Source organism: Paramisgurnus dabryanus, chromosome 18, assembly GCF_030506205.2.
Source record: "Paramisgurnus dabryanus chromosome 18, PD_genome_1.1, whole genome shotgun sequence".
In the NCBI taxonomy this organism is placed as follows: domain Eukaryota; kingdom Metazoa; phylum Chordata; class Actinopteri; order Cypriniformes; family Cobitidae; genus Paramisgurnus; species Paramisgurnus dabryanus.
The window spans coordinates 25568497-25583674 of record NC_133354.1 but is presented as its reverse complement, the minus strand read 5'-3'; the positions used below and the strand labels follow the sequence as shown (position 1 = coordinate 25583674).

General features: G+C 40.0%; 1 protein-coding gene across 1 annotated transcript; it reads right to left on the bottom strand.

The window, feature by feature from the left end:
* Positions 1-10204: 10204 nt before the first annotated feature.
* LOC135776835 (olfactory receptor 8G17-like) lies at positions 10205-14717 on the bottom strand. The gene is made up of 4 exons (XM_065287753.1): positions 14372-14717; positions 13777-14242; positions 12598-12676; positions 10205-10456 (listed from the first exon to the last, which is right to left on the bottom strand). Exons 1-4 carry the CDS (start codon positions 14715-14717, stop codon positions 10205-10207), a joined length of 1143 nt encoding a protein of 380 aa, XP_065143825.1.
* Between the last annotated feature and the right edge of the window lie 461 nt (positions 14718-15178).

The following is a 15178-nucleotide window of genomic DNA, read 5'->3' as shown; positions in this document are numbered from 1 at the left end:
CTTTGCAGTGGAAGCTCGCGGATCTTCACATCTTTTTCTCAGCTGTCAGAGTCTGAGTGTGTGTGTTGCCTCTCCCCTGCATGCGCTTTCATCAACTCAGCACAGCTAAAGAGTGTTTTTCCTTTAAAAGAGCAGCACAAGTGGAATTTGTGTCTTTTTTTAAAGCCATTCTCTCGTGTCACAGCGAGTGCGTCTTTTTAAAGACGTCATTTCGTCCGTGCAGTTCCAGATGCGACAAATGTATGGGTCCTAAGGATGGTCACAATCTCTGTCTCTCGTGTTGGGCATTCAGCACACTGAGGCGGCATTTGTGCGGGGTTCATGTTCTCACTGCGAGAGCATGATCCTCACGGGTATGCGAAGACGGGTTACGTTCCCCCGGGAACGCCCTCCCCCTTCTGTTGAGGGGCTGCGTCCAACCACCCCGTTCTCCGGACAGATAAGCCTTTTCTTTTCTTTGCCGACCAATAGCAGTCGTCTGCACTAACGTGTCTGCAAATCAGGTCTACATGCCATAGCGTTGCTGCAGGTACGTCAGGTTAAGGCTCTGATATATCTGCACGAGGGAGGTAACGACTCAGCTGTCTTTCAGACCTACGTGCGGCAACTGACCTGACGCTCTGTGGGTCCAAGGTTGCAGCCAGGCTGTTGGTTGTGTGATGTCCACACTACTGGTCCAGGAACACCATCTCAGGCTGTCTCGTGCAGACATGAATGAGGTCAATAAGAATCGTCTCCTGAATGTCCAGACTGGCCTTTTCGGCGACGTGGTAAAGTGCTTCACAGCAGTTCTCGACCGCCAAGCAGACTGAGGCCATCATGCCGCGTCGGAAGCCAGCTGCCCCCTTCCGGTCTATCTACACCGCCACCTCAGCCTGCTTCTCGCTGAGGGCGCCCTGTTACAGCTATTATCGTTCCTCCAGGCAGCGCTGAGGAACCTGCTGTAGCAAGCCCGCCCGCTCAGCCCGCCACCCGTGGAGGTAAAGAAAGGTCCAATCGGTCCTGAGACGGGCAACCTGGAGATGCAGGGGATCACTCTCAAAAGGTTAGTTTGTTTCTGTTCCCACTGGCTTTTCAGCTGGCACCCACAACTACCAGGAGTGCATTCCCCTTTTCTCCAGGTCTCCAGAGGAACGTGAGAGCCATGAGCGGGCCCATACCCGCTCACCCTCCTCTTCAACCATCGCCAGCAGGTGCTGCCGAAAGTCTGGACACTTCATTTCAGAAGCCAGATGACCATGCCACCCTTCAGCGGAATCAGGTCAGTGTTACACGACACACTGTCGATGCTCATGCTGCTACGGCACACACACCGACAGCCACCTCCATTCCGCTCGGCTGCCCCACCTTAGGTACATTGTTAGTGTCGTTAATTCCCCTCGTTCGGTCCCTGGGTGCCTGGCAACAGCTTCCCAGCCTGTCCCATTGGTTGTTATGCACGATCCGCCCCAAATTTTCGGGCATCCGTTTCACCATGGTGAAAGATGCCAACGCACACGTACTGCGTGTGGAGATCACTGTCCTTCGCCAGAGCCGGTCCCTCCAACCGAGATGATGTCAGGGTTTTACAGCCACACTTCATGGTACCCAAAAAGAGCGGTGGGTTACACACAATCTTGGATTTGCGTGTACTGAACCGTGCACTTCTATAGAGTTGTATTACATCCTTACTCTCTCAGAAGAGTCTTTAGTTTTATCAGATTTATAAAAGACAGATAAGCTCTAGCAATTTTTTCCTATAGCGTACGAAAAAATTTAGAATGAGAAATCACAAGCTGCAGGAGGAGCGAGTGAAGAGCCAAGCAACACACTGGATAACTCATGATTCACTACATGTTTGGGTCTTTTATATAATATGCATTACGTGCTGATTTTCAACACATTTTCCAACACATAAGTCTTACTTACCGCATGCAACTCATTACCCGGTTGGGACTTTTCCAGCGTTAAACAAACACTCACACAAAAATCTGCTGCTACCCTGGATAAACAAACTATATTTATTGTTTCCATAATGCTTGAGTAAAAAACACTTTTGTGCCATTGTTGAATCTTGATATAAGACAAAGTTGTCACGTTATGTGATGCCTGTGACTTCTAGCGTCCTCGGTTCTCGCTCTCCTGCTGATTGACATGTGGGAGTGCTATAAAATAAATTATACGTTTGGCTTACCCCCTGATACTGTACGTCAGCTGGACCGTATTCGAAGACAACTTTCTGAAACTGTGGTGAAGTGTATTTGGCACAGAAATACTCTGTAATGTATCCAGCTGCTTTTTTGACACCTTTTTGGTTCCACAAAAAAAAAACGTTTAGTCAAATGTTCTTTCAAAAACCAATTCTTTATAATGTGAAGAACCCCTTTTCACCTTTAAGAACCTGTGTAAAACAGAAAGGTTCTTCAGATGTTAAAAGTGCTTTAAAGAACCATTTAGACAGAAAATTTTCTGCTATGGCATCGTGAAGCACCTTTATTTTTATAGTGTATAAAGATGTTTTAATCTTTACATTTAAAAGACAGTGGGTAACAGGTCATATATACTGAGAAAGGCAGAATCTGTTCTTTGAGCTAATATACTAAGGACATACTCGCAAAATGCATATGTTTGACCCCCAAATTAAGGTTTGTTTGGCTGGTGTGATTGCTCTGTGCCATATCAGGGTATGGGACACGTAGCATACCTTGCTACGCTTGGCACAGGTGGGTACGGTTCACTTTGGTTCTGGGTGGGGCGTCAGCACCATACCTCTTCGGATTGCGAAACTTCCGCTCTGCCTTTAAAAACATTTCGATGCATGCAGCCAATTTAAATGACGCCGTGTGTCACCACATCCCCCTTTACTAAAATTAACTATGGTTTTACTACAGTTAAAACAACAAAAAAGTGGTTACTATATTACAACGCTGGTTTTGCTAACAGTAATCAGTACAATATAAACCAAGGTTAGTACACTTTTATCACAAATACATGGTTAATTTACAAAGGGGCCAAATGACCCCAGATAACACAGGTGTGTTTAACATTATGTGCGCTGTGCAGACGGATCCGTTTATGACATTAACACTAGGCGCACCCGAAACAGTGTTTGTAACATTAATATTAGTAAGACTGCTAATGTTAATGTTACAAACACTGTTTCGGGTGCACCTAGTGTTAAGCATTATATACATGGCTCGATTCCGACATCAGAGTCAAGGCAGCTGACTAACTGGGTGACTGTCAAATGGCATAGTTGTATCCGGCGCCCATCTTACGCTCCTGTTGTAATTTCTAACAGATTTTCCCCCCTCAGCAATACACCAATAGACATCTGTTAAAGGTGCCCTGGTTATTGGTGATTCTATTCTCAGGAAAGTTAACATTGAGGCACCAGACACCATAGTCGAATGTATACCGGGAGCCAGAACATCTGACATTAAATCCAAACTTAAAGTGCTGGCTAATGCAAAGTGTAAGTTTTCTAAGATTGTTATTCACGCCAGTACGAATAACACCAGTCTCCGCCAGTCATAGATCACCAAAGATACTATTAAAGAGGTGTGTGAAATTGCAAAAACAATGTCAGACAATGTAATATGCTCTGGTCCCTCCCCGCCTACCGGGGTGATGAAATTTATAGTAGAGTAGTGTCACTACACGGCTGCATGTCAAGGTGGTGCCCTCAGCATAACGTAGGGTTTATTGACAATCGAAAGCATTTCTGGGGGAGACCTAGCCTGGCTCCGCCCTCCTACGTGCTTCCACTTAATTTTCATTTCGCTTTAGCAGTACGTCTGGGATTGCTCTATAGAGTTTCTTTTTCTCTTGCAAAAATCTGCAGGACCAATCAGCGAACAGATGGGGGTGGCTAAGAACGATGACGTTGAGGCCGTGCGTCAGTTTGAGTTGTAGTTCAGTAATGGCAGCGGAGAAAGACGTGAGAAAAGCTATTCGGTCCGTTGTTACAAAACTGCCGAATATACAGAAGTTAAAGCCGGAGCAAGAACCAGGTTTGCTAAGTTTTGTTTGTCTGATTATTCTGACTTGTTGTTTCTGGACGGTTTCGGTGCATGATATACGTCACGACCACACATTAGCGATTGGCTTTGGCAGATCCTGAGTGACTCTGGGCAGATCCAATAGTTTTAAACTTCAACAATGGACCCTCCTTAACGGAAGTAACGCTTTGCAATGGAGCGTGGCCAGACTCTCTGTACAAATGAAATGAATGTACGAGAGTCTGGTTGGACCAGGCTAGGGGAGACCTGACCTGCTAAATAGAGATGGCCTCCATCCGTCCCCAGAAGGAAGTGCTACACTCTCTAGAAATCTGACCAATAGTTTGACTTGAGATATTGTCTGACTATCCAGGGCCCAGGTCAGGAAACAGACAGATCGGCTTAACCGTCCGTCTGTTAGCTGCCTTGACATGTCAAGAACACATATGTGACCCGTCACGGAAACCAGTGACACAAGTTGGCAGCACAAGCTTCGAGATAATGAGAAACAAAGTATTTTTTTCAAAATTTGTGATTATCGTTTTATTGCAGAATCTGTTAGTTGAGATCACGAAGAAGCCTCTCAATGATTGAGATAGCAGTTTTTGTATATTTAAAAGCGTACATTTTGCAGTTGAAATCGGCTTGTTTTCCCAGAGATTCTAGCATGCAGCGGGTGGCGTCATTGTCTGTGTGTATATTTACATACTGTGCGGCTTGTGTTTTCGCCCCCGCCCTCAAAGGGAACAGCGTGACTACTAAATAAGGATAGTTCACCTAAAAAGGAAAATAATGTAATTAATGACGTACCCTTATGTCGTTCTAAACTCGGAAGACCTCGGTTCATCTTCGGAACACAGTTTAAGATGTTTTAACGTTAGATTTAGTCCAGAGAGCTTTTGTCCCAACCATTGAAAATCTATGTACGGTTTTCATGTCCAGAAAGGCAATAAAAAAATAATCAAAGTAGTCCATGTGACATCAGTGGGTCAGCTTGAATGTGTTGAAGCATCGAAAATACAGTTTGGTCCAAAAATAGCAAGAATTACAACTTTATTCAGAATTGTCTTCTCTTCCGGCTCGAGCGTAAAGTCACGTGACTGTTCTGCCCTGTTCCTCAGACATGTTTGCAAAGTTTTTTTTTCAAACTTATAGCGTGCGTCTCCCCAGACTGTAAACGAAGCTCGGCCAAACAAAATAAAATAAAAATAAAAGAAGCTGGGGTGGAACAAATAACAGTCAGCCGCATCATACGTCAGTCGCGTCACTGACTTTATGCGGCACCGCAGTCGGATGACGTCAAAGTACCGCGAGAGCTGTAGTTTCATTTCGACTCGCTCTCGCTGTACTTTGACGTCAACTCTATGTCAGTTCTTGCAGCTCAGCATGAGTCCAAACACACATAAATTACAGAGAGAATTCATTATATAATTTGCTACATGTTTTGTCTATCAATATTTTTCACGTAGTCATTGGCTGATAGAGGAACGAGTGAGCGATTGGTTACATCCCTAAAGGACGTCACGTTTTCGACGGCGCTGTTTGGATTATCTATTAAACTACCTCCCTATTTTAAATACAAACTTTGAAGGTGGGTTCATGTGTGTAACGGAATGTAAATTACCAGGGTGTAATCTCATATACCCTTACATGTTACAATGTAAATAGTCCTCAGATTGTATATTATATTGTATTACCAGACGTTCATGCGAAATCTGAAGTAAACAATAGTCTACATATCTATATTTCACGGATTATACGCATTTGTGGACAAAAATCATTGGATGATTCACACATCTGAAACAGACTGGATTCCACTTGTGATCAACACAAAGGTAAAAGGTCCTGTTTATTTTTGCATGTTGTCATTTGGACTTCTGTCATAAAATACTACATATGATGCTAGAACATCTGTATCTCAAAACGGCTTTACAGGGGGTATGGCTTAGCTAAATTATATGTAAATAAGCCCTATTGTCTCTCCCGGCAGGGAAAGGTGTTAAATTTTCTTTCTGTATTTTCTCGGTATGAGTTTTCCTGAGTTCCCATATTTAAATGGCCACAACTTCTCCAAATCTTTCCATGTGTTACACATCATTGTAAAGCGTAGAAACTACATTTTTAGAATCTTTGAATAACTCAAAATGCCCCAGATCCCTACTTTCCGTGACTGGTCACATTTAACACTAATGACTCAAGATGTTCGAATGGTAATCTAAAGCTACTACAAATAGAAGAGCTCTCGAAATTAGTAACATCATCCAAATCATCGTCCTGTATGTAAGACCCTGTTTCCACAAAATTACTTAGAGGTATTCCCTGTATTGTCAGACCCAGTACTAAATATCTATAACTCATCGCTAGAAGGATACGTTCCAATAGCTTTCAAACTAGCAGTTATTAGACCGCTCATTAAAAAAACATACCTTGACCAGGGAGATCTTACTAACTTTAGACCAATCTTAAATCTCCTTTTTCTTTCTAAAATATTAGAAAAAGTAGTGTCAAGCCAGCTACGCACATTCTTAGTGAATAATAGTACGTATGAAAAATTCAAATTTCAGGCCCAACCATAGCACGGAGACAACACTGCTTAGTTACAAATGACCTCCTTTTAACATTCGATCGTGGTGAAATCTCAATCATTATATTACTAGACCTTAGTGCAGCCTTTGACACAATAGATCACACAATCTTACTCAATAGACTAGAAAACTATGTTGGCATCAGTGGTCAGGCGTTAGCCTGGTTTAGATTGTATCTTACCAATCGCTATCACTTTGTTTATGTAAATGAGGAAGAGTCATATCACTCCCCGGTTAAATACAGGAGGCATTATCAGGAAACATAACATAAGTTTTCACTGCTATGCGGATTATACCCAGCTTTACTTCTCGTCACATCCTAGCTAAACACACCAGTTCTCTAAGCTAACAGACTGCATTAGCGATATTAGTGACTGGATAGCAGACATGGGGACTTGTGACTTGGTGACTTGGACTCGAGTCGACTTGAGTTGCTATTTTTGTGACTTGTGACTTGACTTGACAAAAAATAAAATACTTGAGACTTGACTCGGACTTGGAAGGTAAAGACTCGGGACTTGACTTGAGACACGATGACTTGAATGACTTGAGTGTTCAATCACATCATGTTTTCAGTTTGAATATAAAATATATTAAGTATTTAAAAAAATAAAGTTGACCCAGTTGGAGCGCAGGCTGAGAATGGCGTTGTCATGACTGAATCACGACGCTATCATCAGTCATGCCCTCTCGTACCTTACGCACACCACACACCACAGAACAGATATCAACATGTCAGCCGGAGGGGTAGCGAGGGTCATCGTTTTCGGCTTCAACCAGATGGCAAAAGACGAACAGTCTGTTGCAAGACATGCAACATTAAAATCACGGGCAGCCAGACGACAACCTCCAATTTTGTCCGTCATTTGAAGAGCCATTCTGCCCAGTAAGTGCTTGTCAATTTGTTAATATCTGGTTAGTTAGTTGGTAGTTAGCTAATGTAATAATATCTAAAGTAGCCATTAACTCTCATCATACCGTGTTAGGGACAAATGTAGGCAAAATACATTTTTTTTTTAAATACTTCCCTTGATCTGAGTGGTACGAGACTTGACTACTTTTTTCTAAGTTTGCCACCTGAACACACACACACACACACACACACACACACAGAAAAATGACAGGATTCTACAATGTTAGGGCCGGTTTACATATCGCATCTTTTGCACGCTCAAGTACGTTAATTCAAATGTAGGCGCACAAACGTAAGAGATTACAATTTTGTTTAATTCCATGATGTATTTTACTGAACATGAGTATTTCTTTATATCTTTATATTCTATATATCTTTATTAAGATCAGATTCTGCAGGTAAAATTACAATAATAAGGTGACTTGACTTGGACTTGACTTGACCTACTACACGACTTGACTTGACTTGCCCAAGGAAAAAAAACTTGGGACTTACTTGAGACTTGAAGGTTCAGACTTGAGATTTACTTGAGACTTGCACATGTGTGACTTGGTCCCATCTCTGCTGGATGGTACATAACTTTCTTCAGCTAAACTCCAATTTGATGACATCTCAAGCATTGATTGGCAGGGGCAGTTGTTGTTCCAGGAACAACATTAAAAAAGTTGGTTTGAGGACGTCAGCCACTTGGCAAAATTAGGACGTGCTTGATATACACTATTGGGTAAATTGGCAGTGGTAGGATCACACAAACCAAACCAAAAACAAACAATCAACTCTGAGGGCTATTTCATAAAACTCGCTTGGAAAAGCGAGGATTAAAGTTACAAACTCGACTTGAATTACCCTAACAAAGAAGGCGAGGCTAAAGCGGTTTTAAAAAAAGATAAATGAAGTTTGTGCAATCTAACTAATTTGATCCAGATTTCCCTAGTCAATATAATTGCGCGTGGACGCTATTCTTGAGCAGCCCTAGAGGTCGAGCGTGGATCAAATCGATCAAAGTTATAGAGAAAGAGTTAATTTGTATATATTTCAAAATCAGCAACTTGAGTGGACAAAAAAGTAACAGGTGAAATATATATTGTTCATAAGAAGTGTAGTTGATTTAAGCATAATCATATGCTAAAAGTGTCTAATCTCATAATGTTTGCTGCCAAAGATATTGACTGGCAGTGAGGAGAGCACAGGCATCTATCAGCACAGCAGCACAGCTTTACTCCTGCAAAGCAATTTGGGAACCAGAAATCCTTTTTCTGTTGTTTCCTTCATATTTTGGTTCCCAGAATGCTTTGCATGAGGCTGCTATCTTATAGTTTTATTCTGTAAATAAAGACTTGTTAATGTTTAATGTTCATTTAACTTTGAACAATCTGTTGCCAGTAAATAACATTAATTTAAATCTACATTAAGTTACTAGGTGGCAATCCTCTCTGGGGATTGCCACCTTGTCGTGGTGGAGAGGCTTATGTGGTCCCATGATCCCAAGAGCAATGCCGTGTGGAGCTATGCTCCTGGTAGGGTCACCCATGGCGGTAAGGTCAAGGGGGAGGCCCTTGACAAAGAGCAATCCAACCAAGACCTCAACGGTGGAGCAGGCGGAGGATGACAGCTGGCCTTATGGGAGCGTCACAACGGCTGGGAAGGCGGATGAAGGCTGCAGCAGAAAACGGTCCCCAGTCCTCTTGGACTACATGCTAGGGATCGACCGATATGGGTTTTTTTGTGCTGATATCGATTTTTTTTCATCAGCCTTAGCCAATGACTGATATAGGCTGCCGATTTTCTTTAGCCGATATTTGGAGCCGATACTGGTTTTGCTCATTCAGTTTACATCATAAAAATGACACAATGATAAAACCAAATGTTACAACTCTTAAATTAAAAAAGGAACATTTATTGAACTATATTTAACAAATAGTAAAAACAGGTGAAATAGAACAAGTAAGAAAATTCAGTGCTGCTTAAAATACATAAATAAAATAATAAGCAGCAACCAAGCAGCATAACAAGGGCAACACTTTACTTTATCCATGAAAGTAACCAACTATTTACAACCTATTTAATGCTTAGTTCTAAGTTTTAGTGCACTTAACTTAATCTCTAGTCAACTAGTCAACATTCAAAGTGGATCAAAACGTTTAATAAAAGTTTACATAAAACCAAAACCTAATACCTATTCTTGTCGTAGGACAACTTTGACAAACATTTTTGATCCACTTCAAATGTTGACTAGTATACAATGGCAAGCAGTTTTATAGGCATTCGTGTTTTCCATTTGGACCACCAAACTGTCTTAGCTATGGTTGCACGCACATATAGAGCAACGTGTTTACACTTTCAAAGTATATGGCAATATTTCAGTCAAACAGTTAAAAGATGCTTTGAGGTTTAAAACTTACCAGAGCAGGCTTGGAGCGCTCCGCTCTGCTAGTGGGGGGAGGGGCAATGCATGGGTTGCAGGCAGCGTCTCCAGCAACACAGAGCTGCCTGTGGATGCCTGTCTGTAATTAATGCCGGGTAAAAACTATCGGCGAACGCAAGCCGCTGACCCTTCTTCTGTCAAGGATCGTGTGATGGCTGCTTATGCAACAGTCTCCCCACGTTAAACAAAATCACTCCATGGGAAACCACCCTAACATCTGGTTTAAGTCCTATGGCAAACAGAATGTGGCGACGGGGGCAGGATTGTGAAATCTGGAAGCCCTTAGTCACAAACTGGCACATTAGGCGGTGAGTGCTAGATTAAGTCGCTGGGCTCTTGGAATGAGGTAGAAAGAGCCCTCCGGCTGCTGCACCCATGACTGAGCAGCCTTTTTTAGGATCCACTCTCTCACCCCACATGGGGAAAGGGCTAGAAAAGGTGCCCTAAAAATAGCCTGCCTCAAATCTCCTGACTGGATCACCGCGTCCAGAGGATCACCATTTGCAGCCAGAAACATAAAACATTGAACTTTGGAGCCTGGAAGGTGCGCACACTGATGGATAGTGCAAGCAGTGATACACCAGAGAGAAGAATCGCAATCATTGCTAGAGAACTGAGAAGAAAATTTACTTTTTCTCTGTAAGCTGACAATAGCTGGATTCAAACAAAAAAGACATTAAGAAAAAAAACATCAAAATGCGGCTATTTATTTTTGTGTATATTAGAGGACTGACAATACATACAACCATGTTTAGCACTTTCAACAGTGTTTTATGAAATTTCAAAGGGTTTCCAGTAAAATTATACCAAAATTTTGTATGTACACCTCTGCATGTGGGTATGGGAAGCTTTTGAAATTGGGTAGGCCAAACCCAGGTGAAAAATCTCCAAAATAGAAGTTAACCACCGGCTGAGTTGTGCCAATGGAGCCTATGCGCATAAGGGTGAGAGGGAAAAATCACAGTATACTCACTACAAAAATCTAGACTACACCACTGCTCTATAGCCATCTAAAGAATCACAAGTAGACGCAAAAGAGAGTACAGTCATACTCGATTCGAGTGACCGCCGATGATGATGAAGTTACTGGCAAACAGCTGACACTAATACTGTCATTTCTACAGAATGTTTTAACAGTGTAGTGTAAGGTGTTGATAGATAAACACAGTTTCATGAATGATTTCAGGGTGAGGATCAGTTGAAGAGAGGCCTCGTGCACTTTTTTGCCCGTGATCCCAGAGAAGATTGTTAGTGTCCTGCAGATAATAATTGTTCACCACACAAGTAGGGCTTCAGACTTACAGTATAATGTGCTTATACCTCATAAGGTACCTCATAGTATTTTTTATAAAACCATATGTATGTAAACTGCCTTCTTTCATCCAAGACAGTACTTATGTGCTAAATATGATCTGTGATTTAAAGAATGTAGGTGAATCATTATTGGTAACAATGGATGTTGAATCACTGTATACTAATATTGATCATTCTGAGGGTTTGGAGGCGACGCAACATTTTTTAAGTGATCGATCACCAGAGAATATGCCACCCACTTCCTTTATTTTACAATTGATGAAATGGATACTTGAGAATAATGTATTTCTATTTTTGAAAATATTTTACAAGCAGGTTAAAGGTACAGCGATGGGCGCCTGTTTCGCACCCAATTATGCAAACTTATTTTTGGGTTTGTGGGAAGAGAAATATATTCTCTCAGCTAATAATCCTTTTCTTGATAAAGTGGTTTTGTGGGGCAGGTACATTGATGATGTTTTATTGATTTGGTCAGGTTCTGAGTCTGAATTGCAATTGTTTCACAAGTACATTAATGGGATAAATCCTAATTTAAAATTGAGCCTGGAATATTCTTTGTCTGAGATCAATTTTCTTGATCTTAAAATTACTAAAGACGTCAATGGTGATCTACATACTTCGATTTTCAGAAAATCAACAGATCGAAATACCATACTTAGGGCGGATAGCTTTCATCCATCTTGGTTGAAAGAAAATATTCCATACGGCCAGTATCAAAGACTGAAACGTATTTGTGATGTACAAAGTGATTTTGAATTTCAACTGCAAGACATGACAAATAGATTTCGACAGAGAGGTTATGAACCACAAACTTTAACAAAAGCAACAGAAAGAGTCAAATCTATTGATAGGGAACAATTATTGAGAAAAAAGTAAGGTACTACGTTCTAATAACTCTAATCGTGTCTATTTTTCAACAACATATAGCGCTGAGGCTATTCGAATTAAACAGATCATCAATGCTAATTGGAACATTTTAGAAAGTGACAGCACGCTCCGTACAATTTTTTTCAGAAAAGCCTATGGTAAGTTACAGACATCCACCGTCGATACGGAATAAGGTTGTACGTAGTTACCTTCCGGCGCCTGAGAAAAAAACATGGCTTACCTCGTTAACCGGTAATTTTAAATGTGGAAAGTGCAGACATTGTGACAATATGGTGAAAACTAATACGTTTACAGATGTGAATTCTGGTAAACTGTATCCTATTAGTTCTTTCATCAATTGTAATACTTCTCATGTAATATATAGATTAGAATGTGGGCATTTTTATATTGGTCAAACAAAAAGGAAATTACGGTTAAGAGTTGCAGAGCATGCGATCCGGACAAAAACGTGCTGTACCCCATGGCGAGACATTATATTGAGGCGGGTCATACCTGTGAGTCTTCTTTAAAAGTTATTGGCATTGAATCCATCCCCTGTACAATAAGAGGGGGAAATAGATTAAAGCGGCTTCTACAAAGAGAAACGTTTTGGATCTAAACACTTAAGAGTATGGAGTTTCCTGGTGTTAATAAAGAAATTGACTTTTTGCCTTTTTTGTAATTTTTGTTTATTTATTTACATCTCTGTGTGCTGTAAATGATGAAATTGATTTTTTCCTTTTTTTTTTGGAATTTCTTTTATTTACTTAGTTTCTTGTTTATTTACTTAATTTACATTTGAGTGTGATCTGAAATGTGGATATATATTGATTGGATTGTCTGCATTTGAATGAATGGTGGCCACTCCCATCTATTATCTAGCTGCTCGTGATTACTGTTTAAGTAGAGCGCTGTGTATCAATGCATGTGTATCCTGATGAAGGTGTAAGCCGAAACGCGTAGATCTACCTTTTAAATTTTGTATGTAGCCCAGTGAATTAAAGGCTTTTTAATATTTTTCTCATTCGAGTGCCTTGGATTTTTGTACATTTAGTATATTATTTCCTCTTAACGTCCAAAGAGCACCAGTGTAGCACACTCTGCTATTTCTCATATAAGGTTTGCACAGTTTAGGACTGATTGACAGCAGTACTTGTTGCTATGAGAAAAAAGATTTAAGCTCATGAATGTGTGGATGATGTATTTTCGTGATCTGATTAGTTTACACAGTCTGTTGTTATGGATATATAAGAAGGTTGATAAATAATAATTTTATTGAAATCTGAAGAAAAATTGACAGTCGCCATATATTAAAAGCTAAACATTAAATAGATATTGCCTTTGCTTTTTGTTAACAGTCAAAAGAAGCAAAGCTTTTACAATATGTATAAAATGTTAAACAAAAAATATTACACTTTTTAAATTTAAAATATTTTCACCAGTTGAAACTAGGCCAAAGCAGTCTGCAGTCTATAGAATGATAAACAAATGTGTGTGCCTTGGACAGTTTAAAGTAAACAAAATAATAAGTTTGGGAAAAAATAGAACCATAATTTCTGCTTTTGATTAACATTAGCACCCACATATTCCTCAATATTTTCATTTAGAGAAGCAAAATATACATGACATGTTAAATAATATAGATTTTTTTTACAGATCATTTTCAATACCTTCCTAAAACAGTATATTTACTTAATTGCTATGAGTTTGTTTCTACGCCAAAGTTTAAAAAAAATTTCTCTTATCTCTTTGGTTTGTAAGCCATACACTAAAGGATTTAATCCTGGTGGTACAATGTGAAACATTATACTAGCTAGTTTCCTGCTGTCAGAGTATTCAGGAACACGATGGAGAAATATAAAAGTGGCTCCAGATACAAACATAATTAGATAAACAGCTAAATGAGTGCTGCAGGTTTTTATGGCTTTGCTGTTGAGCGCTTTGTTTTTGCTGGTAATGCACACAGTAGCAATCTTAAAATATGTTATAAATACAGACCCAAGTGATAAAGTAAAAACCATAATAGTGTAAATTATTCCAAACACATTATTAACAGATACATTTTCACATGACAGCTTAAACAGTGAGGCATTGTCACAGAAAGGATTTTCAATTTTATATCTGCAGCGAGAGAGACGTATTGTGAGGCCTAACATAATAGACACTACAAATACTGCCAACCCCCAGGCTGATGCTGATAATTTAATTACCATTTTATTTGTCATAATGGATGAATATCGTAATGGATTACATATAGCTACATATCGGTCAAAGGCCATTATTACCAGCACATAGTGGCTTGCTACTGCAAATATATGCACAAAATACGCTTGAACAACACACTCAACATAGGTCATATATCGATCTGAGGCTTCTTTTAAAATATCCTGTAACAAGCGTGGCAACATGACAGTGCTACCTAATATATCATTCAGTGGTAGATTACAAAACAGAAAATGCATAGGGTGATGCAGATTCTTCTGTGTTGAGATGAGAATGATAAGTATAATGTTACATCCCATTTCAAAGATATAAACTAACAGAAGCAGAATAAAAACAGGATAAGATGACTGAGGTGTAACTTTCAGTCCCTCCACCAGCAGAAGGCTGTTTGTAAATGTCAGGTTGTCCATTCGCTGCCACTCACAAAACCTGTAGACGGATTAATCAACAGTCTGTTCAAGATATAATGAACATTTCAGCTCATGCTTCCTATGAGGAGCATTTTGTTTCAAACTCTATGGATTCTTCCAGTAAAACTGATATTTCTGAATGGGCTAAGGCCCAGATCAAGCAAATTGAAAGTGAAAGTATTTGATGAACGTACAATACGTGCCGAGGGCATTCGGTTAATATGATTATCTTATTTTTTAATCTGAGCTTCTCATACAGAAAATATGTTAGCAAAATTCTTTATAAATAAAAATAATTGCTTGCTGTTGGATAATTCATCATCGCCCACACTAATTCACATTTAAAAGCACACAGTGCTGTACTGTTGAATACTTACACCAGGATGATTCTGTTATTATCAATTTAGTTGGTTTACTGTTTTACAGACTAAATTACTGTAATTGGGTAGTGGCTAAATCAG